Source organism: Peromyscus maniculatus, chromosome 19 (genome assembly GCF_049852395.1).
Source record: "Peromyscus maniculatus bairdii isolate BWxNUB_F1_BW_parent chromosome 19, HU_Pman_BW_mat_3.1, whole genome shotgun sequence".
In the NCBI taxonomy this organism is placed as follows: Eukaryota; Metazoa; Chordata; class Mammalia; order Rodentia; family Cricetidae; genus Peromyscus; species Peromyscus maniculatus.
Genome location: NC_134870.1, coordinates 80,676,374 through 80,702,538, shown reverse-complemented (window position 1 = coordinate 80,702,538; position 26,165 = coordinate 80,676,374). Strand labels below are relative to the sequence as shown.

The following is a 26,165-nucleotide window of genomic DNA, read 5'->3' as shown; positions in this document are numbered from 1 at the left end:
GACAATTCTTGAAAAGGTTGTGTTTATGATAACCACTTGACTGAAGAAGCAGAATAAGCATCATGTGGAAAGACTCTACTTAGCTATTACTCTGTTTCAATGGTACAGTTTAATCAATGTGCAATCTTCACTATAGAACTGTGTACAATATAGCATTGTGCAATGAGAGAGTAAACGAATGAGTGATGATAGTTTAGTGAACTTCTTCAAAAAATAGTATTTTGCAGTGTACATCAATGTTGTCAAAGACTGTGAGAACACTTCATTGAATTTCCCCATGCTTTTTATTTCTTTGTAGAACGATTCAATGTCTATCTTATGCCTACACCCAACCTGGATATTTATGGTGAATGCACAATGCAGATTACTCATGAGAATATCTATCTCTGGGATATCCACAATGCCAAGGTCAAGTTGGTGATGTGGCCTCTTAGCTCACTAAGAAGATATGGTCGGGATTCAACGTGGTTCACCTTTGAGTCAGGAAGGTAAGTTCCAATTTCATGAAAGAAACGCACAGGTGTATAACAGAGTCCTGTGAGGAAAATCCTGGCCACCATTGCCAGGTATAGGCATTATCTTTATAAAAGGTGGAAGTCAGCAAATAAAAATATCTTCTGCTTCTTATTAATCATTTGAAAAACATTATTAATTATATTGCAGGTTAATTACTCCAGGCAATCATCTCAGTCTCATACATGTATATCAAGCTATTTTAATAAAGTAAGGTATTAAAATGCTATAATACTAACTTTGACACATTTTCATGCAGTAATATTCCTATACAATTAAATGTGTCCTTGATTGCATTATTTCTGTGAGTTTATTAAAAGCAAATGATATAAAGTGCTATTTTAAAATTATTTATATAATACATTTTAGGTTTCAGATAAGTCAAACAACTTCTTCATGCTACTGTTTATGCTGGTAACATTAGTGATTAATTTAAAATTCAAAATGACTGAAGAAATTTTGGCATAGTCACAATTGTCATAAAGCAAATAGGTTGACTTTTTCATCACAGCATCTGGCTGATGCCCATAAATGCTTAAAATGAATGGTTTGTTCACAATTATTATGCATAGACATGAAATTATACATGAGCTTCAAACAACCAAATTAACATTTTTAATCCTCAGATCTCTTTGGTAAAATATACACCTAACATGAGACTTAAGTTTGGAGATTTTTTTCCACATCAGGAATTAAACTCAAAGCTTTCTCCCTATGTGAGTACTCTAGCCAAAGAGTGTGGTGGTATATTGTGTACCCTAATAAACTTATCTGGGAATCAGAGAACAGAGCCAGCCATTAGATTAGACACAGAGGCCAGATAGTGGTGGCACACACCCTTAATCCTATCACTTGGGAGGCAGAGATTCATCTGAATCTCTGTTAGTTGAAGGCCACACTGGGAACAGAGCAAGGCATGGTGGCACACATCTATAATCCCAGCACTTGAGATCTCATGTCTTTGCTTGGGAAGAACACATGCCTTTAATCCCAGGAAGTAATATGGCAGGACACAGAAAGGTATATAAGGCGTGAGGAAACAGGATCTCTCTCTCTCTCTCTCTCTCTCTCTCTCTCTCTCTCTCTCTCTCTCTCTCTCTCTCTCTCTCTCTCTTGAAGCTGAGGATTTTGTAGAGGTAATAACGTGGCTGGCTTCTTTCTGCTTCTCTGATCTTTCAGCTTTCACTCCAATATCTGGCTCCAGGTTTTTGATTAATAAGACCTTTTATGATTTGTGTTGCAATCAAGCTACATTTTCAGCCTAGGTTTAAGATTACTATGTAACAAAATGACAATTAATGTATCAGTCTTCCCAGGTGAGAACTGATTTAATACACTGTTCAAAAGATTTCAGAGTCTTAAACAAAATAATGGCTGAGGTTACATTGCAGGTGACATAGCAACTTTAATCCATAAAACTTTCTTCTTATAAAATGTTTAAATATTCATGTATAGTTGGGTTCTAATAATATTCATCTTGGACAGGTCATATGTTTCTTAAATTTTAAGAACAAAAATCCCTCAGCTACAGTAATTTTCCTAAAATGAAGTACTTTTACACCAAGGAAATATTACACTTTATCATGCTGATTTCTCTAAAGAGTCTTGAATATTGTGTTTACTTAGTAACTTTGAGTTCATTCAACTATCTATTCCTTTCTGCCTAGAAACTCAGGGTACAATAATGATCACATACCACATAACAATTGAAAATAAAATTTTCAACGCAAGAACATTTTTAGAAATGTACACTGCTTTTAAAATTATCACATCCCTTGTAGAAAAGGGATGATAATCTTTTAAAGATTCACTCATCTAAAATAATAAACTTAAAAATTAGTGTTATAGGGGCCTAGGGAGATAGATTAGTTAATAACGTGTTTAACTACAAGCATGAAGACCTGATTTCAATTCCACAACACACACAATAAAAACAAAACACACAAACAAAAACCAACCTTGGGCATCATGATCTATGCCTGTAATCCAAGTACTAATGAAACAGAGACAGGAAGATACCTGGGCACCAGTGGTCCCTATCTAAGTAGGCTGGGTCAGTGAAAGACCCTGTCTCGAAGGAGATCAGTGATTTGAGGATGAAAACCAATCTTGTCCCCTAGCATCTGCATGCACACGCACACACACACACACACACACACACACACACACACACACACAGAGAGAGAGAGAGAGAGAGAGAGAGAGAGAGAGAGAGAGAGAGAGAGAGAGAGATTTGAACTTTTATGCAAAGGAACATTCACATATAAGCTCATATATGTTTTTATATATACACATGTGTAAAAACTACTGTTGCTGGGCAGAATGGTTCACACATTTAATCTCAGGACTTAAGAGGCTGGTCAATCTTCAAGTTCAAGGACACTTTACTGTAGATAGTGAACACAAGCCAGCCAGAGCTACACAGTGGGATCTCTCCAAAAAAAAAAAAAAAAAAAAAAATTAATGCAACTCTTACTTCATCATTGTTTTTCTCCATTTCCCCTAGCCCTGCCTCCCTACCACATACCCTTCCGTGTCCTTCTGGCTATACTTACCCTCAATAGGCTCCATAATTTAAAGAACAAATGGTATTTTTTCTGTATATTACTCAGAACTTTCATTTCATTTACAATGTCCACATTATGTTTTCCAACATAGTTTATTTTTAGTTTGACTTTCATAATTTTCATAGTTTTTTTTTGTTGCTGTTGTTGTTTTACCAATTTCTTACTTACTCTAAAAGTCTTTAAGAGGAATAAATATGTTCTCCTCAAGCCTTAAAATTAGCATCCTCAAGCCCAAAACCAGACAACTTTCTTGATAACAGGAGTTGAATTTCTGTGACCTTGACTATTTTAATAGTATTAAAATGCATGAAAATAAATAAACACATTAGAATATGTAAGGTTCACGTTTTTCAAATATTTGTTGCACAGTTGGCTTATCAATTTTATTTGTTTTGCTGTTTGCCAGAATAATGTCTTTACAATTGAATATCCATGCTCCCAGAAGTCTTAAGGATTAGAGAGAGTTGGATTTTCATCACTACTTTGTTGCTCACTCATTTAACCTGGGCCATTTGTTCACTCCAACGTTGGGTTTTCTTCTTTATATTAGGATGTTTGTGATCCCTACCTTCTAGCTGGATCTGAAAAAGCTGAGTAAATATATGATCATAAACGTGCAAACAGCACAGTATTGCCACAAAATTGGCATAGATTAAATCATTTTTAAACTCTTCCTCAGAAAACTTATATTTTGCTTGTGTCTAATGTCTTAGGAACTTTCTAGCTCATCTTGAAGAATTCTTAGCAAAGCCAAAGTAAAATTCTACTAGGTTACACCCTTGGCATAAGCCACAAGAAATGTGGTAGAAACAAGCCAAACACAATACTTGGAAGACGCTTGCCTTTAAAAGCCTGATAGATAGGTCTGAGTTCTCTAGAAATAGAAGCCAGAGTTCCCTGAGTTCAGAATCTGGATCATGTGTGAAAATGTGACTGATGCAAAGACGTTGAGAAATCAAAGGGAAATACTGAGTGGCTGCCCTTACATAACTTTGGGTTAGTAGTGTCTACCATTTAAGAGCCCATTGGGATTTATGAGAATTCTTTAATATATGATATGCAGCCGGGCGTTGGTGGCGCACGCCTTTAATCCCAGCACTCGGGAGGCAGAGGCAGGCGGATCTCTGTGAGTTCGAGGCCAGCCTGGGCTACCAAGTGAGCTCCAGGAAAGGCGCAAAGCTACACAGAGAAACCCTGTCTCGGAAAAAAAAAAATATATATATATATATATATATATATATATATATATATATGATATGCATTTCTGCTGTGGGATGTTCTGTATGTCCTGTGGGAGCCCATTCTTGGGTTCCTCGTGGCTTTATCCAGCAGGTCCGCATAGAGGATGATTAGGACCACGGGCCTGAGTGCAGGTGTCTGAGATGGTCTGTACTTGGCTGTGCTGGGGGATGATCTGTATGTCAAATTGCTCTGATTGGTTAGTAAATAAAACACTGATTGGCCCCGTGGCTAGGCAGGAAGTATAGGCGGGACTAACAGAGAGGAGAAATAAAAGAACAGGAAGGCAGGAGTCACTGCCAGCTGCCCACCAGCACAAACAGCATGGAAAATGCCTGTAAGCCACGAGCCACATGGCAGGGTATAGATTTGTGGAAATGGATTAATTTAAGCTATAAGAACAGTTAGCAAGAAGCCTGCCACGGACATACAGTTTGTAAGCAATATAAGTCTCTGTGTTTACTTGGTTGGGTCTGAGCGGCTGTGGGACTGGAGGGAGACAAAGATCTGTCCTGACTGTGGGCAAGGCAGGAAAACTCTAGCTACACATTTCTTTGAGATGAATTTTTTGCTGTGAAAGTATGGTCTATGGAGAAATCAGACTGTAAAGCAATGAAATTATAATGTTAAATGTTTAAGATATATAGAAAATGCACTTCAGGTAATTTTGTTTGTTTGTTTTGTTTTTTAAACTTTTATCGATTCTTTGTGGATTTCATATCATGTATTCCAATCCTACTTATCTCCTTGCATCTGCCCTCTGCCCTTGCAACCTGCCCCCAAATTAAAACCAAATTTAAGAGAAAGCAAAAAACAAAAAGAAGAAAAAGAGGAAGGAGGAGGAGGAGGAGGAGAGGGATGAAGAAGAGGAAGAGGAAGATGATGATCTTTTGGAAGCTGTAGTATGACCTGTTAAGTCACACAGTTTATCCTTTAGTCCATTCATCTTTAATTGTAGGTGTTCACTATCAGAATCATTGGTCTAGCTGGAGGTCTCTGGTTTCTGCTACACTACCAATAATGGTCTCTCACTGGGGCTCCTCTTGGATATCCTGTTTTTCTATGTCATGAAGATCCTGCTGTTTTGGATCTGCAGGTTCAGCTTGCTGGTCACAAGTCCAACAGTTCATAGATGCGGTGGATGTAGGGGTAAGCCAACTCATAGTACTGGCTCTGGGCATGGGTGGTATCTGGGTTGGTCATCCCACCAGCCTTCCCTAATCTTCACTACCCCAGCAAGATCTCCCTCCAGCACTGCCTCTGCTAGATCACCCAGTGTAGTTTACAGCAAGGAGTGGGATCAGTTTTCCTGCTCTCGAGTCCTCAAATCTAGGTCCCCCACACTCACATCACCAGGGCCAGCTCTACTGTTTTACCCAAGCAAGGTGCAAGGCCATCTCTCCTGACTGCTATAGGGGTAATACCAGGTGGGGTGTGGGGGGAGGAGAGAGGAGAGGAGAACAGAGATCTCCTGAGAACAAGGTCAGATCTAGTATACTGCCTAGGTGGGGTGCAGAGCCCAGTCTCCTGTGTGATGCGCCTGGTGTGGGACTGTAACACAAATTTCTAAACAGTCTTATTAAAAGAAAACCCAGAGCCAGATATTGGGGTGAATGCTGAAAGGTTAGAGAAACAGAACAAGCCACAGCTAACCTCACCTCTCCAACTTCTCAGCCGATCTTGTTTCCTCAAACTGGAAGCCTCCGTGTTTTCATCTGGAAAGCATCTCAGCTGAACTGCTGCTAAAAGCCTAAAAGCTAAAAAGCCTCCAGTTCCTGGTACTCGTGCCTTACATACCTTTTTGCTTCCTGCCATCAATTCCTGGGATTAAAGTCATGTGTCTTTCCCAAACAAGACATGAGATCTCAAGTGCTGGGATTAAAGGTGTGTGTTATCATGCCTGGCTGTTTCCAGTGTGGCCTTGGACTCACAGAGATCCAAATGGATCTCTGCCTCCAGAATGCTAGGATTAAAGGCTTGTGCTACAACTGCCTAACCCCTATGTTCAATATAGTGGCTGTTCTGTTCTCTGACCCTCAGATAAGTTCATTGGGGCGCACAATGTATCAACCACATGGGACAGGACTAGTTCTCTCACTCTCATGACCCTGGGACCATCTCTTCCTGCCACAGGTAGCAAAGGGTTAGGGGGAGGGCACTTTTCCCTCACCCAGTGGCAGACAAGGGAGGACGGGGTCAGCTCTCTTGCTGTCATGCCCTCAGGGCTGGCTCACCTGTGTTCCAAACACTGCTCTAGTGTGCTGCCCAGACAGAAAGCAGAGTCCATAACTCCAGGTAAAATTTCATACCTTATTATGTAAGGTAACGCTGGTCTAACTACATACCTTCAAGTCAGAAATCTGAACTTCAACTTGAGCTTGCAGCTACTGATGGCACTTGTGTTCTCCCAAAATTATGTTGAAGCCCTCACCCTCAAGGTAACTGTGTCTGTAGGCCGAGCCCTTTGAAGATACTTAGGTTAATGTCAGATTGTGAACACAGGGCCCCCATTATAGCATATTCATTCAGGCATAGGTACCAAAGAGACAGCTCAGCAGTTAAGAACACTTGCTGATTTTCAAGAAGATTCAAGTTCAATTTCTTGGATCTGTTCCAGGTGACTCACAATTGCCAGTGTCTATAGCTCCAGGGTGATCTGACACCTCTGGCCCCTATTATGTCACACAACCACACAGAGACACATAACTAACAATGGGAAATATTAAAAATGACAAAAGAAGAGACTCCAGGGACCTCGCTGACTCTTCATCTCCCATGGCACCTAAAACAGTGGTTCTCAACCTGTGAGCCGCAACCCCTTTGACAAACCTCTATCTCCAAACTATTTACATTATGATTCATAACATCAACAATATGAAGTAGCAATGAAAATAATTTTATGGTTGGGGGTCACCATAACATGAGGAACTGCATTAAAGGGTCTCAGCGTTACAAAGGTCGAGAACTGTTGCTCTGAAGACCCAAGAAGACATCTACTTCAAGCCAAGTGAGAACACACCCTACTAGCATATTAATCTTGAACCATCCAGCCTTCAGAGCTGTGAGATCATAATTTTCTGTAGCTTAAGCTGCTCCCAGCCTTGAGGTTGACAGCACCATAGGGTTTAGGTTCTAGACTGGATAAGTGTGGAGAAGGCGAGCATTCATTTCGCTCAGCTCTTAATTGTAGGTGTGATGTGACTAGCTATTTTAAGTTCCTGCTGCCTTGACTTCCATACTGTGATTGTGTAAAACCTGGCATTTTGGGCTAAAATAATCCTTTTATTCACTAAGATGCTCTTTGTCAGGGTATTTTAGCACAGCAGCAGAAATTAAACTAGGACAATAGGCATTGTCATAAATGCATAGTTTAAAATTATGAACTCACAGAAGGAACACAAAGAACATTTAGTCAGAAAAATGAAGATAAGGGTTTGTTAAAAATAAACACAATCAATGAGAAATACATTGATGATTTTTGTGTCATCCAAGCTAAACTCTGTTTTTCTGAAGACATCCTAGACAAAATGAAAACAGAAGCCAGAGCCAGGGGAAAAAAAACTAATGATATCATTATTGGAAAAATTACATGAATCCACAAGTACTGAACAATTTCACAACCCCAAATAATATGGCAAATAGCCCATTCATAAAAGGCCCAAAAGTGTTATCAGTTTATAACAGAAGCTCTACTGATACTCTGGAAAACACATGAAGAAAATATGCTCAGAAACTTGGTTACCAGGAACAATTAACTAATACAAGGCTCTACTGTATCCCACCTTGCCAAAAGCAAAACAAAGCACTGAGTGTGTCAATTAGACATAGAACAACTCTGATTGTCTTAGTAATGCGAAAGAAAACTGGCTTACAATTTTCAGAAATTCTTTGATAGTTTTTGGGTATACCATATGACAAAGAAATTTTATTTCTATAAATTTATTTTTAAAATAATACTCATATCTGGATGCTTGGTATCTCTCTGTATAATAGTCAAAATGGAAACAATGCATTTTATAGAAAGTGTGACTGGAAACACAAATTATACTTATATTATTCAATATAATACCTTTTTCTAATAGCACTCCACAAAATTAAGCCAAGAAACATTATTATAAACAACAACACATGTGAATATATTTGTATAAAATTCTGAGTCAAACTAATTTATTTAGACAGAAAGTTTGAGGTACATGGATAATGCACTACTCATATGCACAGTGAAACTTTTCAGGTAATGAGAATATTCTATATCCTGAAATTTCAAAATTTTCACTATTAAAAATTATTATTTGAGGTGATGAATTTGTTAATTGGCTCCATTTCACCATTTCATGGCATATGCATCTCAAAATATCACACTATATAATTATTTATTTCTATTCTTTACTAATATCCATTATATAAAATTATAGGATTGATTAAGCCATTTAAAACATGCATATCATGTATTCTGCTCATATTCACTCCCTCTTTACTCTGTTTTGTCTTCCCCTTCTCCGCTTCTCACTAGTTTTCTTCCTTTATACATTAATAATTTTAAAAATATATTTTCTACACATAAATGAAAATGTGACATTTGCATTCACTCCCCCTTTACTCTGTCTTGTCTTCCCCTTCTCCACCTCTCACTAGTTCTCTTCCTTTTTCCACATGCATACTTTATATTTTAATAATTTTAAAAATATATTTTCTACATATAAATGAAAATGTGATATTTGTATTTCTGGGTCCATTTTATTTCACTTAACACAATACTTTCCATTCCCATCCATTTTCCTACAAATGGAATAATTTTATTCTTCTTTATGGTTGTCTATAACACCATTATGTGTGTATGTATTTATAATACATATGTATGTTTATATATTCTGCATTTTCTTTATCCATTTACCCATTTATCGACATCTATGCTGATTGCATAACTTGGCAATAACTAAGGCATCAAAATATACAGGTTTCTAGGTGTCTATAGTATGCTGACATATTCCTTTAGGCATAGTCCCAGGAGTGCTTTAACTGGATTGTCTGGTATTTCTAATTTTAGTCTTCTAGAGAATCTTTATACTGATTTACACTGAATTCCATACTATTTACACCAATTACATTCCAATTCACAGTGGGGGCTCATTTTTACCCATATCCTCAATATATTTGTTGTTTCTTTCCTTGATAATAGCCACTCTTGTGAAACAGATGAAACAGAATCCCAATGTACTTTTGATTTCCATTTCCCTGATAACTAATACTGTTGATGACTCTTTTATGCTTTTTATTCATTCTTGCCATTTAGAATTCTTTTGAGAATTGTTATTTCAATGTATTTGCTCACTCATAAAAAAATTAAGTTCTAGTTTGCTTTCTAATACTCTGATAAAACATTAACCAAACAAATTGAGGAGAGCAAAGGGTTTACTTCAGCTTAGAATTCCATGTCACAGTCTATCACTGGTGGAAGCCAAGGCAGGAATTCAAGCAAGAACCTGGAAGTGGGAACTGAAAGAGAGACACAAGAGGAATACTACTTAAAGACTTTCTCGGCTACCTTTTTTTTCTGTAGTGTTATAAAAAATATAATCAAAGGGCCTTTGATTATATTTTTAATGTAAATGAATTTTTTTCTTTATTAAGAAATTTTCTACTCACTCCACATGCTATCCACAGATGCTCCCCTCCTCCCTCCTCCTACCCCCAGCCCTCTCTCTTTCCCAAGCCACCGTGCATCCCCACATCCCCCAAACTGAGGTCTCACATCGAGGGTCAGCAGAGCCCATCACATTGAACCTAGGGAGATCCAAGCCCCTTCCCACTGCACCAAAGCTGTGCAAGGCGTCACACCACAGGCACCAGATTCCCAGAAGCCTACCCATAGACCAGGGACAGATCCTGATCCCCTGCCTGGGTGCTCCCCAAACAGTTCGAGCCAAACAACCGTCTTCCGTATCCAGAGGGCCTAGTCCAGTCCCTTGGGGGCTCCACAGCCACTAGTCCACAGTTCATGGGTTTCCACTAGTGTGGCCGGTCATCTCTGCACATTCTCCCATCATGATCTTGACGTCCCTCTCCTGCTGAATCTCTCTCCTTTCTCTCATCAATTGGATTCCCAGAGCTCAGCCTGGTGCCCGGCTGTGGATCTCTGCATCTGCCTCCATCTGTCACTGGACAAAGGCTCTATGATGACATCAGCTACCTTTTTTATATAGCCCAGGCCTGCCTGCTCACAGGTAGCTTGGCCTGCAGTGTTATGGTACCTTCAAAATTAATCAGAAAAAAAAAAATGCTCAATAGAAATGCTCACAAGCCAATCTGATGGAGGCAATTCCTCTATTAACATTCCTCTTCTCAGATATCTCCAGGTTTGTTGACAAAAACCTAGACATACCTGGGAAGAGAGCATTCTACCCTTTGTCAACTTAGACATACAAACATATCACTATAAACTGTACCCTTTTCATTTCTTATCCCCAAGATTCCATGTTAATACTACAGTTAAAAACAGTCCAATTTCTAAAAGTCACACAGTCTTTAAAACTTCCAATACTTAAAAGTTCAAGATCTCTTTATGACTGCAGTCTTTATCCTGTGGGCCACTATAAAATAAAATACAACATACATGCTTTCTTATTTCAAGAGGGAAGGACAAGGGCACAAAAATAATAACAATTAAGCAAAACCAAATTCCAGCAGTATAATTTAGTGTCTAATATCTGGAACTCACTCTTGATCTTCTGGGTACCAAAGACCTCAGGCAGCTCCATATCTCAGACTCAGCTATCCACTAGACATGTTGTTTGTCTGAAAGACTCAGACCAGCTACACTCCACATCTGCTACTGTTCTTGGCAGATATCTCATATTTCTGGTATTTTCAGTATCCGAGGGTCTATACTGTTGCTGAAGATGCTCCTTTACCAGTGGCCTCTCCAGTCTTCTCATGGTACAAATCCTCAGCTGCTCTGCATGATCTTTTCAAAGCCAGTATGGTATGGGAGACATATGTATTACCAATGTTGTTTTCCAGCTTGACATTTGTTGAAAATTATGGAATTGTTAACAAAATATCTCATATTTGCAAATTATTATATACAAACTATATTACAAAGTTCCTCATGTAAAAAACTATGAGGAAAGAAAGAAACCCTTAGTTATTCTATGAACCAGATATTGTAAGGTGATGGGCCTCGCCAGATCTTTATTCTTGTGCTAGTAAATTGAGATCACAGATCTGTTTTCATACCTTGTGTAGGTTTAGAACTTTAAAAATTTTGGAGTAAATCACCATATTTCATTTTTTGACATTTATTTTATTATCTTATGTTGTCTTATCTCAAAAGTTAATATAAGCTTTGCAGGGAGCAAAGAAAAGAAAAATAATAAAAAATCACTCAGAATATCTCACTCTTGAGATAAAACTGCTCTCAATATTTTGATAGACTTCTATCTAACATATTTTAAAATTAACTTAAAGATCTTATCATTCATGTCTTACTTATTATTGTATTGAGAATTCTTTACAATAAAGATGATAATGGAAGTATGATATCTGAACATAAAGCTATGCCCACTATTAATTTCACAGAAGATATTTAGAAAATGAACTTTCATAAATAAGCTCACAAAAAAACATTTATGGAAAGAATTGCAAATTCTGATTATGTTCTTAACAGAGGCTTTTAAAAGAATTACAAGGTCAAAGCATGTGAGACTTTTAAATGTTCTTTATAATATAGCAAATTGTTTTCAAAAAAAGAGTATCTATTCATGCATCTGCTAACAGTACAAAGAGAGTGCCGTTCTTGCCCCCATGAATACATGCACTAACACTGGTATTCTTTGATAGAGCCCCTTGACCTGTCATTCACTTTTTTCTTTTCTTTTACTTGTCTTTGACATTGGAGGTTTGTCTTTTTGTACATAGTGAACTTCTGTTTTCCCTTTAAAGATTGAGATGTTGATCATAGCTTTTTGTGTCTATTCTGGTTAAAGAGAACCAAGGCTGAGAGGCTTAGTCCATGTTTAACCAATAAAATGAGACACTTTATTCCCTAGAAGATGAGGCTGGGGATTGTCTAGAGAGCAGATCAGTGAGGGAGATCCAACCAGTCAAATACAGAAACCTAGATATTTTAGTCTTATATAAGATTATTTAATATCTCATTGCATAAAGTATATATATATATATATATATATATATATATATATATATATATATATATATAGTGTGTGTGTGTGTGTGTGTGTGTGTGTGTGTGTGTGTGTGTGTTACTAACTCTAATGGAAAGTAGTAAAATTGGAGAATTCAAAGTACTTTTCTCACTGACAGCTAAAATCAAATACACTAATCAATATTATTGTGCCACTAACCTATGAAAATTAACAATAGGTATGGTATCCAACTACCTATCTTGGTGAGATAGCTTAGCTCATTTGCCCTCATGGTTATAATCATACCTCCTCCCAAACCTCAAGGAGCACATGCTCTGGTCAAGACTGCTGAAAGGAAACCAAGGCAGAGAGCTCTGCTTCCTTGGTGAGGCTTAGCATCTGAGAGCTGCATTCATTCATATTCTCACAACAGCTTGGAGAAACTGCTCCTTCACCATGATTGTAACTTTGCATTTTAAGAGCAAAAGAACCAACCAATTTTCCATGGAACCTTGGTTTCCAAAAATATCACAAATTTACCAGACCTGCAGAGTAAGTCACAGGCCTCCTGATTATGCTCAATTTTTTTCCCTATGAAAGAAAACACTACTTTTCAAACTGCTGATGTGGCAGTTTCACTTCACATAAATGCATGAATATTGGAAGCAAGAATCCAAATGAGTGGCAATTTCTGCATGACAAATTTCAAGCAAACCCAAATCCTTTTTAATAAAATCATTGCTCAAGTTGAGTTCTTTAAATGTTTTGGAGATCAGGCCTCTGTCAGATGCATGGTTGGAGAAGATATTTTCCCATTCTGTAGGCTGTCATTTTGTATTATTTACTGTGCCCTTTGCTTTACAGAAGCTTCTCAGTTTCAGGGGGTCCCATTTATTAATTGTTGCTCTCAGTGTCTGTACTACTGGTGTTAAGAAGTGGACTCCTGTGCCAATGTGTTCAAGGCTACTTCCTACCTTCCATCAGATTCAGTGTAACTGGATTTATGTTGAAATCTTTGATTCATTTGAACTTGAGTTTTGTGCATGGTGATAGATACGGAACTATTTGCGATCTTGTAATGTTGACATCCAGTTATGCTAGCACCATTTGTTGAAGATGCTTTCTTTTTTCCATTGGCTTCTTTGTCAAAAATATGGTGTTCAGAAGTGTGTGGATTAATGTAAGGTCTTCAGTTTGATTCCTTTGGTCCACATATCGGTTTTTATGCCAATACCAAGGTGTTTTTATTACTATAACTCTGTAGTAGAGCTTGAGGCCAGGGATGGTGTTGCCTCCACAAGTTGATTTCATACAGGATTGTTTTAGCTATCCTGGATTTTTTGTTTTTCCATATGAAGTTAAGTATTGTTCTTTCAAGGTCTGTAAGGAATTGTGTTGGGATATTTATGGGGATTACATTAATCTATAGATTAATTTTGGTAAGAAACTAGACATCAAAATACCAAACAATCCAATTTAAAAATTGGATACAAAGCTAAACAGAGAATTCTCAACAGAAAAATCTCAATGGCCAAAAGACATTTAAGAAATTACTAAACATCCTTAGTCATCCGGAAAATACAAATCAAAATGACTCTGAGATACCTGTCAGCATGGTTAAGATAAAAAACACTGATGACAGCTTATGTTGGAGGGAATGTGGAGCAAGGGGAACACTCCTACACTGTTGATAGGAGTGTAAACTTGTACAGCCACTTTGGAAATCAGTATGGCGGTTTCTCAGAAAATTGGGAATCAATCTACATCAAGACCCATGATACCACTCTTGGTCATATACCCTGGGGATGCTCAATCATACCATAAGGACACTTACTTGCTCAACGATGTTCATAGCAGCATTATTTATAATAGCCAGAACCTGGAAACAAGCTAGATGCCCCTCAACCAAAAAATGGATAAAGAAAATGTGGTACATATACACAATGCAATACTACTCAGTGGTTAAAAAAATAATGACATCGTGAAATTTGCAGGCAAATGGACTGAACTAGAAAATATCATCCTGAGTGAGTCTACCCAGACTCAGAAAGACAAACATGGTATGTACTCACTCATAAGTGAATACTAGATATAAAGCAAAGGATAAACAGACTACAATCCACAGCCCTGGAGAAGCTAGGTAACAAGGAGGATCCTAAGAGGGATGCATGAATTGCCCTGGGAAGGGGAAATACATGAGATCTCCTGAGTAAACTAGGGGTGAGGGGGGACAATAGAGGGTAGGGGATGGGTGATGAGAATATGAGAAGATTGTCGAGCTGGAACAGGAAAGGAGTTGGGGAGCAATGAAAGAGATATCTTGATAGAGGGAGACACCATGGGGACAGGGAGGAAGGAACCTGGTGTGAGGAAAGTTCCCAGTAATCTACAAGGATAACCCCAACTTAGACTACTAGAAACAGTGGAGAGAGTGCCTGAGCTGGCCTACCCTAGTAATCAGATTGGTGAATACTCCGTCATCATAGAGCCTTCATCCAGTAACTGATGGAAACAGATACAGAGATCCACAGCCAAGTCCCAGGCCAAGTTCAAGATGTCTGGTCAGAGAGAGGGAAGAGGGATTCTATGAGCAAGGGCCATCAAGATCATGATAGGGAAATTTACAGATCCAACCAAACCAAGCTAGTGGAAACTCATGAACTTTAGACCAACAGCTGTGGAGCATGGGACTGGACTAGGCCCTCTGCATATGCAAGACAGTTGTATAGCTTTGTCTGTTTAAGGGGCCCCTGACAGTGGGAATAGGATCTATTCCTGATGCATTAGCTGGTTTTTGGACCCCATTACCTATGGTGGGACACGTTGCACAGCCTTGATGCAGGGGGAGGGTCTTGGACCTGCCTCAACTGAACATACTGACTCGCCATGGGAGGCCTAACTTTTCGGGGGAAGGGATGGAGGTGGGCTGGGGGGGAGGCTGGGGGGAATGGCAGGAGGGATGAGAGGGGGAATCTGTGGTTGGTATGTAAAATGAATAAAAAATTTCTATATAAAAATAATTGCTCAAAATATGTTCTTTCATTCTAAGTACAATACATTGCATTTCAAATAAATGTCTTACTAAATTTGATAATATGACCTGTGTTTGGAAGCCTGGAGAAAACCTGCTTCCTAATTTTTAACTGTTAGAAATAAGAAACAGGAAGAAATACTACAGTATAGTTCCTATGAAGAGGTTGTTAAAGAAAACACTTTGTTATATAATTAAGGATTCTGCTATTCTATAGATGGACTTTACTTATCCCTAACTTTTTAGATTGGGTGTATTAAGACAGAAAACCTGTCTTCTCTAATCAACTTGCAAGTGAAACAGTTAAAATGAAAAGATAAACTAGAGAGCATTTAAACATGCTGTGAGATCATGAAAGATGTATAATATATGAATATATAACATGGGCTTTATTGTGCACAGTACATTGCACAGATTGAAGATGCCCCATCTGAAATTCTTAAGATCAGAAGTGTTTGAAATTTGGGGGATGTGCACATTTTTGGAATATCTTTATAGAATTTACCAGTGAAGTGACCCTAATTTTGAAACCAAACTCAACATGGTTCAGCATCTGAAACTTTTTGAGTATATATATATATATATATATATATATATATATATATATATATATATATATCAGAAAAAGTTCCAGATTTTTTGAACATTTTGGATTTGTGTGTTTGGGTAATGGGAATTTTCAACCTGTATAATGTTTAAATTGCCTAAAATTTTCTAGTTCAGCACTTCTAAACAAGCCCAGAATCATCCCCACCCTTGTTTGTTCTTTCTCTCAAAATAAAAGTTTCCCATCAAGAGTATTAATGGAATTTTTTTCTTCATAAAAGAGAGATTGTCTGAATTATTGATACTCAATCTGTAAATCCTGTATTCTTTGGTGTATTTTATAACCACCAAAGGATGTTTGTTCATGATGGATATTTTAGAGTGTAAGAAGGGTGGGCATCAGTTCCAATCAACCTGAGGGCAGTTTGACTTTGTGTGTAAGTGACACCAGCTATGTGACTGCCATCCCTGGCAGAAAGCAAAAACTAATCCAGTTCAGCTATGATACCTCTAATAGTATAAAACAATTCAACCTCAGCTTCAGAAGTGACAGCATGTAAAGAAAGCTATGTGTATCTATCTAGTGAATGAATTGCCCAATGTGTTCATTATTTTCCTGGTAGACATGAATAGTGTGACCATATACTAGATGGAAGATCAAACCAGAACTTCAAGTGTCTCCCTATTGATTTTTACCCCCATGAGTTTAGGAATCACTGTTTGACTTAATGACTATTAGCAAAGTTTAGGAACTTTCTGAAGGAAAATTAAAAAGCGTAAAAGGAAGAACAAAACTGTCACTGTGATCCCAATAGACCAATTAGTGAAAAGCTATTCACACTAAAGCATGTCTGAGTTCAATAAAAATGTATTGAACTTTAGAGTTAATGGAGCAAAAACTAAGATCAGAGCCTCCATTTCATGATAAGAATGGTTTCCTAAGGCATTTAATTAATGCTACATCCTATGGGAAAAAATTAGTTCTATTATCATAGCAAGAGATTTACCAAATTAGATACTCAAAAAAAAAAATCACTGTTTCTGAAAGGCTTTGTCTAACATACTTCTTTTGCTATTATTTTTCTCACATTACATTTCTTTCCATTCCTGCCTGCTACACTATGTAATTAACCCAATTAGATACCATGGCTGAATGATTTTGTGAAATAAAAAACCTGACTTATTTTCTAAACTGTTATTCATTCAGTAGATGCCATGATAAGTAGTAAAGATGAGAAGCATACAGACTGGCCTTAAGCAGTTCAAGGGGCAATATAGATGGATCTATTAATGGCTACAATGTGATGTAGAAATTGCAATAACAGAAATTCCATGAGGTTTACATATCATTAAAATAAGCATTATGCTGAATAACTTAAAATTATGATTGTTCCAATATAATATTCAATGACTAAACACAGTAAAATATGTCTCTCAATCATACTAATATGATACATGCCTGAACAAATTGCCAGGACAGTTATATTAAAAAGCTGAGATTGTTGCAATTATGAAATTCAAACAGACCAAACTGCCTCAGCTGACAAATCAGGGTAATAGGACAGAGGAAATCTCTAGTAGGTATTATGGGCTTAACTATGTGTCTCCAAAATTAATGTATAAAAACATTGTCCTCAGTATCATAACAGTAGGTATGAAGCCTTACAAAGCTGATTAAGTTACATTAGGTCATTATCCAGTATGACACTATCTTCATACAAAGAAGAAAAAAGAGATCTCTCTCCTCTTCTACTTCCATGCAGCATACAGAAGAAAATCCAGGTGAAGACAAAGAAAATAACCATCTACCAGCCAAGAAAAGGCCTGAATCAAAATCCAGCCATGCTGATGGATTTTGGCCACTGCTCTCAAGTTACTATAGAACTGTGAGAAAATAAATTTCCATCATCTAGGACCCATAATCCATGGTATTTTGTTTTAGCAGCCTGAGATAAATGATACAAATCATCTAAATATTCTGGCACAGAGACTATACATGAGACTTCTTTGAACAGCCCACTGTCCTGAACACTGCACTGCCAAGCTCCATCAACATAAGGAAAGATGAGACCTTGTGGAATATTTGGTAGGCGTCAATGCCTCTGCCACAACCATACCTCTGATAAGTTTTTTTTTAAATATTTTCCATGTTACTTTCATATCAATCTCTCCATAAGAGAAAGAACCTCTCAAAAGTGCCACACTTCCAGATTGTAGGTCAAAGTTCAGTCTGTGGGAAATTTGTAATGTAGGCAACATTGACCCAATATATCAGAAGAATGATTCCAGGGGAGTGATCTAAAAGGATCATTTTTCTGTCTCCATCTATCCTATGAGATAAGCAGTAGTTTAAAGGGGAAAAGAAGCCTTCACTGCAAATACTCCCTTAAGAAAGAAAATATTGGAAGCCATGGGGCAGTCAGCTCTGAAAAGCTGGTTAGTAGACATCCTGGAAGCCTGACTTTAAACTCTAAGAAAGATCCATGACCTCGTTCATCTCTTTTGGCAGAAATTTGCTCATCTTCCCATCACTTCTGCTCTGCCCTGTCCCACTTGGGAGGATTTTCCTTTATTGCTCTCCTTGACTATCTCTAACATGGACATGGGAAAAGGTTCTTCTTAGGTGTTGCAAGTTTTGGAACCACTTGTACAACTGAGAAGTGATGCTAGAGGTCTGAGGCATATCAGATAATAGCCCTAAGAAAGTAGGAGAAGGGTAAGAAAGACTGAAACTTTCTATATGCTTTAACTTACCTTCAGTTGAAGAGTACAACCAAACTGTAACCAAAGGCAGCATTTGGGGTCCAGAAAAATCTCAGACAAAACGATTGTTAACAACAATAGTAATTGTTGGATCAAGTATAAAGGACAGTATAGAGAGAGTCAACCACTTAATGTGTAAGCTGGAAATAAAGTTTGTCCTCGATATGGAGGCTCTAAGGCATTCCAGACAGGGGTTATTTCTTCGGGAAATTGTGTCGACAGAAATGAATCAATGCTGAAGTGGTGTCACACAAGGCTACTCACATGATCTAAAAGTAGATACATAAATGATTTCCATTTCTCTCTTCTGTAAAGAACTAATGATATCTCAGCTGATATCCATTGTCTCTAAAACAGCACTGTGGCCTATCAGTGCAAACACTGCTAAATAAAATATGTGAATGAATAGTTAGCCTATTATAAATTTAAAAATAACAAAAATCATAAACATTTTGGTTTAGTTATCCCAATAAAACTTTGCTAGAATGTCATCCAATGGCTTATATAATTAATTCATCTGGTCATATGTACCAAATTTTAAGGAAAGATTATTTTAGAAATAGTTCTCATACCTGCTATAATTGTTTATTCCCCACAACCACCACCATTTTTTGTCTGAAAGTTAGTCCCCTGACTTTATCAGATTTCTATAGCAAAGACTCACTTAACACATTCATTGTCCCATCTAATTAAGAGATGATGGTAGACACAGGATCCACGGCAGGTAGTGATCTTTTTATCACTTTTTATCAACCAGTAGTCTTACCATTGTTGCAAAGATTGTACATTTTAGCTATTCCTCTTTTTGCAGCTTTAAAAATTGTCTCTTTTGTTTTTTGACATTAATATAATTACATCATTTCCCCCTTCCTTTTCCTGTCTCCACCTCCCATATGACCCTATTTTCTCTCAAAGTCATGGCCTCTTGTTTTCATTAAGGTTTGTCATATACATATGTTTATATGTATAATGTTTATTATATGTTATAAATATACATATATTCCTAAATACATAAAGACAGCCTGCTCAGTCTGGATAAAGTTACTTTTGTATGTTCTTAGGGCTGACCACTTGGTATTATCTAACCATTTGGTTATGTTCTTACCTGGGGAAGAACATTCCTTCTGTTCTTATTATTTTTTAGTGGCCTGAGGTCTTTGTGTACGATTGAGGCCTCCTGATTGTATCACTTTGCTACATAAACTTGTCTGTTGATGTGATTCCATGTTCAACTTAATGTTTAGGCAGTCATGTTGGTGGTACTTAATAGATATAGCTTCCAACATTCCTAGGAGACACAATCATACAGTAAACTCACTCTTCCTCAGGCTAACAATATCTTTACCCCCTCCTAAGTGCAGGAGGTTTTGTAGATGAGCTTTGTATGAACTGCGACTGGGATCCACAACTCTATGTATTAATTGGTTTTTGTGTAGATTTCTATAATGGTCTCTACCTATTACAACGAGATTTTCTTGATAAAGTGGTGAGGACTATATATACTTCTCTGTGGGTATAAGGACAAATATTCAGAATGTAGTTAGAGAACATGCTGGTTTAGAAAAGTGGTGTTTGTGGGTTCTTCTTCAAGATCCAGGACTCTACTCACACTGGGTGGTTGAGTGGGTTTCAAGTTCTAGCATGATTTCCCTCTTGTTGAGTAATTCTTAAGTCCAACGAGAGACCTGAGCAGAAGAAACAGCCTTCCCCAGGGAAGAGCATACCAACTGGTTATCTAATACCAAATGGTCAGCCCTTAAAACACATACATAAAAGTAACATTATACAGACAGAGTAGATTGATTTATGTATTTAGGAATATGTTTGTATACATTTATATATGTATGTATACTATACACACATACACACACAAAAATGTATGTGTGTAATAACAATAACAACAACAACAAAGAGGCCATGAATTGGAAAGAGAGTAAGGAGGGCTATGTGGGAGGACTTCAAGGGAGGAAAGGGAAGAGGGAAATTATGTAATTAGATTACAATTCCTCTCCCACAAATAGTGATTTAAAATGAGCTGGAATTTTTCCATTTAAAGAGAGAATACCTTAGAGACAGAGTACCTGGGCACTCGACCAGAATGAAGAGCTTGTCCAGTGCATAGGTATTCTACCTTGCTGAGTGTTTCGTTTTTATTTGGTTGTTGTTGCAGATATTTTTTTGCTATTGCTGCTGTGATTTAGAGTAAGGAGCAGAAAGTAAGCAGAGAAAGGATAAGAAAGGGAGATTAAGCTCAGAACCAAGTGGCATTAAGTCATGACAAAAGAACTCAGGACTTTATCTTATAGCCATCAGGGAAATTTTTTTAAGGCAAGCAAGTAAACACAGATTTAAATTTCAGATATATCTATATGGTGACTTTATGGTAGATATCTTAATAATGAATCATTTAAGTAAGTAAATAATTTCAAATAAATGGCACATCTAGGTCAATGTTCTCACAGCAATCATAGAATTCTTAAAAAAGGAAAACAAATCAGACAACTAGGAGACTTGTGAATCTGTCAGCCACTTACATTCCATGGGAGTTCCGTTTACCTCATTAACCTTCCTGGGACTTGATTTCTTCAGCCATAAGAACTTGAGAAAAATATATTTGCCTGTCCACCTTCTGTGCTGATATGAGGTGCAACCCAAATAACAGATTTTGAAACAAGTTTTTGAAAGCTCCTTTGAATAGCACAAACAGAGGAGCTAATTAAACCCAGTAGAAGCCCATGCACAGAACAGTACAGGTTTATCTGAGGGATCAAGAAGGATGCCTTTGAAAGACACAGTCTTCCATGCAAAAGGTTAAGACAATAGGATGTGGTTTTCCAGTGCCAGCTACAGACATCCCAAAACAGACATGTGGCTTGAACATAATTACACAGAAGGGCTTTCTCTAGGAAAGTGGTCACCTCATTAAGGCAATGTATTTATTTCTATTTCCTCAATTGTTCAGACCATTTTACAAAACCTTTGTAAAAAGAGCTTTTCTAAGTAAGCTAATATGCCCTTTAAGATCATCACATCTCTGTGATTTAGTTCAGAATGGTGACAGCCCATATGCAAAAGCCTTGACTAATGAGAACTGAGGAACAAAGTGCTAACATTATTTTTAATTAAATAGGCATAGTCTTGTCAAAATCTAACATAAATTAACTTATTTTGGTCTCTAATTAATAAAATAAATGAGCTTATCATTAACTCTAATGATATTTTTCTTCATTTTTCCACTATATTAGTTTGCTATCCAAAAAATAGCAGGTTGGTAAGTATGTTCTCAAATAATCTAGGTTATTTTCTAAAAAATGTTAAAACTAACACCAAGATGTAAAAGATGAATCAAAACCAAAACCATTTTTGTTTTTATAAAGTTTTTTTTTCCTCTTGATGTTGAATAAATTCTAGGTAAACAATAGAAATTAACCCTGTATATTTAAGTGTCTGTTATGAGCATACATCAGTATGTGTGTGCATATCAGCTACTATGATCATATGTGCATATGATCATACTATATATACTATGATCATATATATACATATATATTAGCATATAATTCAAAATACACATCTTAAAGTTAGTCATATTTTTCTAAATTTTAAAAATTATTCTTGTTAGGATTTGGGCAATTGCAAAAATATGAAGAAAATGAATTGCTTTTATTTATTCTTTGAATGACTTCCTATTTATAGAATGTTTTTAATCATATCCATTCACAATACCTACTTACTATTTCCCCACAATAACCTCCATTCCATCTCCCAAATTTATCTTCTTTTTCTGTTATTATTAATAACCCAAGTCCAGTTAGTGTTGCCCATAAGCACAGGTTTCAGGCCATCCACTAGGACATATGCAACCTACAGGGGCCATATATCCTAGGGAAAGTGACTGTCTTCAGCAGCCATCTGAATTGCCACTCCTTATCCAAGGGTGGTGCCTTTGGAGTCCCTCCACCCATTTATGCTATAATATTGGTGATCTTTATCTTGTACAAGTCTTGTGCAGGTAAATATGGCTGCTGTAAATTGATGTATAACAGAAATGACATGTCTAGAAGTTAGCATTTAATAGCTTTCCTCCCTATCTTCCAGTCCTTATAGAAAATAAATACACTTTTGATGAAAATTGAAGGTATGTCAAAAATCAACTCTTTCAAACTGATCTTTTTCTTCCCACCATGTCTTTTAGGCTGGTTAACTTGCAAATTGGTTTCTTCAGTTCCTTCTTTCTTAAAGCAACAACACAAAGCAAAACAAAAAGGCCGACCACCTGGCTGCCTTTTCACTAGACTCATTATTTAAAAGGCCAACTGGTTGACCTCCATCTAACTTAAAAAAAAAATCCACAGGAAATTTTTGAATGATTATTTTAAAAGTTACAAATATGCTAAATTCAATAATACAATTATTATAAATGAAACAAATCAGACTCAAATAAAAGGAGGAAAATTAATGTATTTCAAACATATGTCTTTATATTGTTGTACCCGCCTTGTAACACCCTCGAGCAAGACTACCACAGAGCTGATATCCGATGCAACACACACAAGGGTTTATTGTATACAAGCTCCAGCTCTGTCCATAATCCAGCACTCCTAGGCAGTGGGTGGAGGAGAATGGTCCCAAGCTCTCAGGGTAAGGGATTTTTAAAGAGAAAAACTACAAGCAGGGTGGTACAAGCCTTGGCATTACAGGAGTGGATAAAAGTACATGACCTTTGAAATTACTAGTTAGGGACAGGAGGAATTTTTCAACATTGGTTATCAGAAAGCCACACAACATTAGGGGCCTGCAGATGTTGTTTATCCAAGTTCCATATGGGCTGGCCCACCTGGGTAAGATCACCTTGACCAGGGGTCCTTGTAGTGTGTGGTCTTTCTCAGAACTGTTTGCGGTTTTTGCTGGAACTAAGTTCAGCTCCTGGTTAAGTGTTATTTAAAATGGAGTTTCTATTTTAACTTTTAAAATGGGGTTTGTCTCGCTCTCTCACTACCACCAAAGCACTATGAAAATAGCATTCTAGCCTTTATTATCACAAATGAATGGAATAAAACTCAGGAATAAAGAGCAACATGCCCAGAGATATAGAATCCATCTGTGTCAAAGAGCATGGTAGAATATGTCTTCCTCATAAAACAGCACTGCTGAAATTCCTCAGGTTTCATTTTTGTATATCAAAGAATTAATAACATTGTGATGTTCATTGTTTCCAGAGGCAAATAATAACATATGATGAAAAATACTTACTAGGTTATCAAAAGCAAAAATAATATAGAACAAAAACATATGTCACAGAGCACTGTTGGCGCACCCCTTTAATCCCAGCACTCGGGAGGCAGAGGCAGGCAGATCTCTGTGAGTTCAGGGCCAGCCTGGGCTACAGAGTGAGTTCCAGGACAGGTTCCAAAGCTACACAGAGAAACCCTGTCTCAAAAAAAAAACAAAAACAAACAAACAAACAAACATGTCAAGAATTCTAACACTAGATTTCATGAAAAGGTTTAAGTTAATTAAGATGATTGAGATTTACATTAAAGTCTATCAAAAGATATTCTTTCATAAGGAGAAAAGCAGATTGACCCACGCCAGCATTCTAGTAGCAGATACAAGGACCCTCACATTGAATCTATCCTCTAATTTCTGTTGTGTTTTTAACAGAAATCTCAATCATTAAATTTTATCAATAAAGAATCAGGAGCCAGATGCTGGGGTGAAAGCCAGCTCAAAGAAGCAGAGGAAGCTCCACCCCCTGTAGCTTTTCAACATGGCGGTGGTACGTTTTTTTTAAGCTCTGGGTGTCATCAAGTCTCAGAAATAGTAGGTCTACACTTTTATCAAAGCAGCGTGTAGCCCAGAAACCTCTTTTTTTTTAAATACTAGTAAAGACTAAATCTACCACACAGCGCATAATGTGCTCTTGATGCTTTTAGTGGGGAGTGCCTCATATTGGATTGTGTCTGGCAAGCAAACTTACACTACATTGCAGAACTCTGTGGAATGCCACTTAACACTAAACATTTGGGCTACAAAGGACATGTCCTAATCCTGCATTCCCTTATATGTGCCCTGGCCTCACTCTTAGATCCCTCATGTATCTGGCTGGGTTAGACAGTCACATTCCAAGCCTACAACAAGTTCCTGGGGGAGTGTTTTGGATTCCCCAGACCTCCAACAGCCTTGCCTATGCCCCCTTGGTAACTAGTATTAGTAGCTAAATTGATATTTAGCAATATCAATAATGTGACCACTTTTGCTTTACTCACTAGTATTCTCAATAATGTTTGATAGGAAATTGACAAAATAAATTTAGAACAGAAATTATGTCTCTTTCATGTTCCTTTCCAATGAGTAATTCCTAGAAGTAAATATGTTTTTAGGAAGAAAATTTGTAAACATGTTGAAATATAGCAATGTATCCCAGCAGTTTAATAAAAAGATGAGAAGGGGATTTTGCAAGGTAAGTTAGCTCATTGTTAAATATTTTTAAATATTTTGTAAATAAATGTTTTATTTACACAGTGACACTTAAAATGCAATGAATATATTCATTTACATATAAACTTAGATAAACTGAACTACATCCTCATTGATGCACAGAATTTATCTAAAAGCATATAAATTAAGAAGACTTGATACAAAATAAGTCTGTGTGAATTGTACCACACAACTTATCTTACATATTTCTTTTATTGCTATTATTTTAATAAATATTATATATAAAACGCATTAATGAGGAGAAGTCACTAAAATGCAAACCATTTTACGACCAAATCTGGTAGCGTTGCATTATACATTTTTCATATTTTGTCATGGCATGCAGTGGCTTACACTAGATTCATAGTATAAGATCTACAGTATATAAGCCTTTCTGACGTTTCCTGTGAATGTTCGGTACTTCCTTGTGGATCAGTTTATTCATCTTAAATGAGATTTTCTCACAGCCTGCACAGTTGTTTTTAGAAAGAGATGAGATGATACATACCAAGAGACTACCACAGTGCTAGACAAAGGATGTCTGGCATGGAGTCAGAGTCATGGGTATCAGTAAAACCTTGTTATATCTCTTGTGGTATTTTAAAGAAGAAAACGAACTTAAAAAAGACCAATTCTTTATATTTTAGAAGAAAAGGTTAAGTCATGTTCTGGTGCAGTGCCCCTGCATGTAAAACTAAAGAACATAGGGCCTGGTCATTTTTCAAACTGAAGGAGCATAATTTCTTCACATACCATGTTCCACGTTACACAATTGTCGGTCAGATGCATTGTCTACCACAGTCCTGACGAGGAATGAGAAACACACAATTAACACTGGGCTTCTTTGGATAAATGAGTTCTTGCAACCTTATGGCCTTTAAA

At 37.1% G+C, this 26,165-nt stretch overlaps 1 protein-coding gene across 1 annotated transcript in view; it reads left to right on the top strand.

The window, feature by feature from the left end:
* Dok6 (docking protein 6) overlaps positions 1–26,165 on the top strand; it is a 417,131-nt gene that overhangs the window by 273,267 nt on the left and 117,699 nt on the right. The window contains exon 5 of the mRNA XM_006989960.4: positions 299–488. Within this exon, the coding sequence (XP_006990022.1) occupies positions 299–488 (190 nt within the window). The remainder of the gene's footprint in view (positions 1–298; positions 489–26,165) is intronic.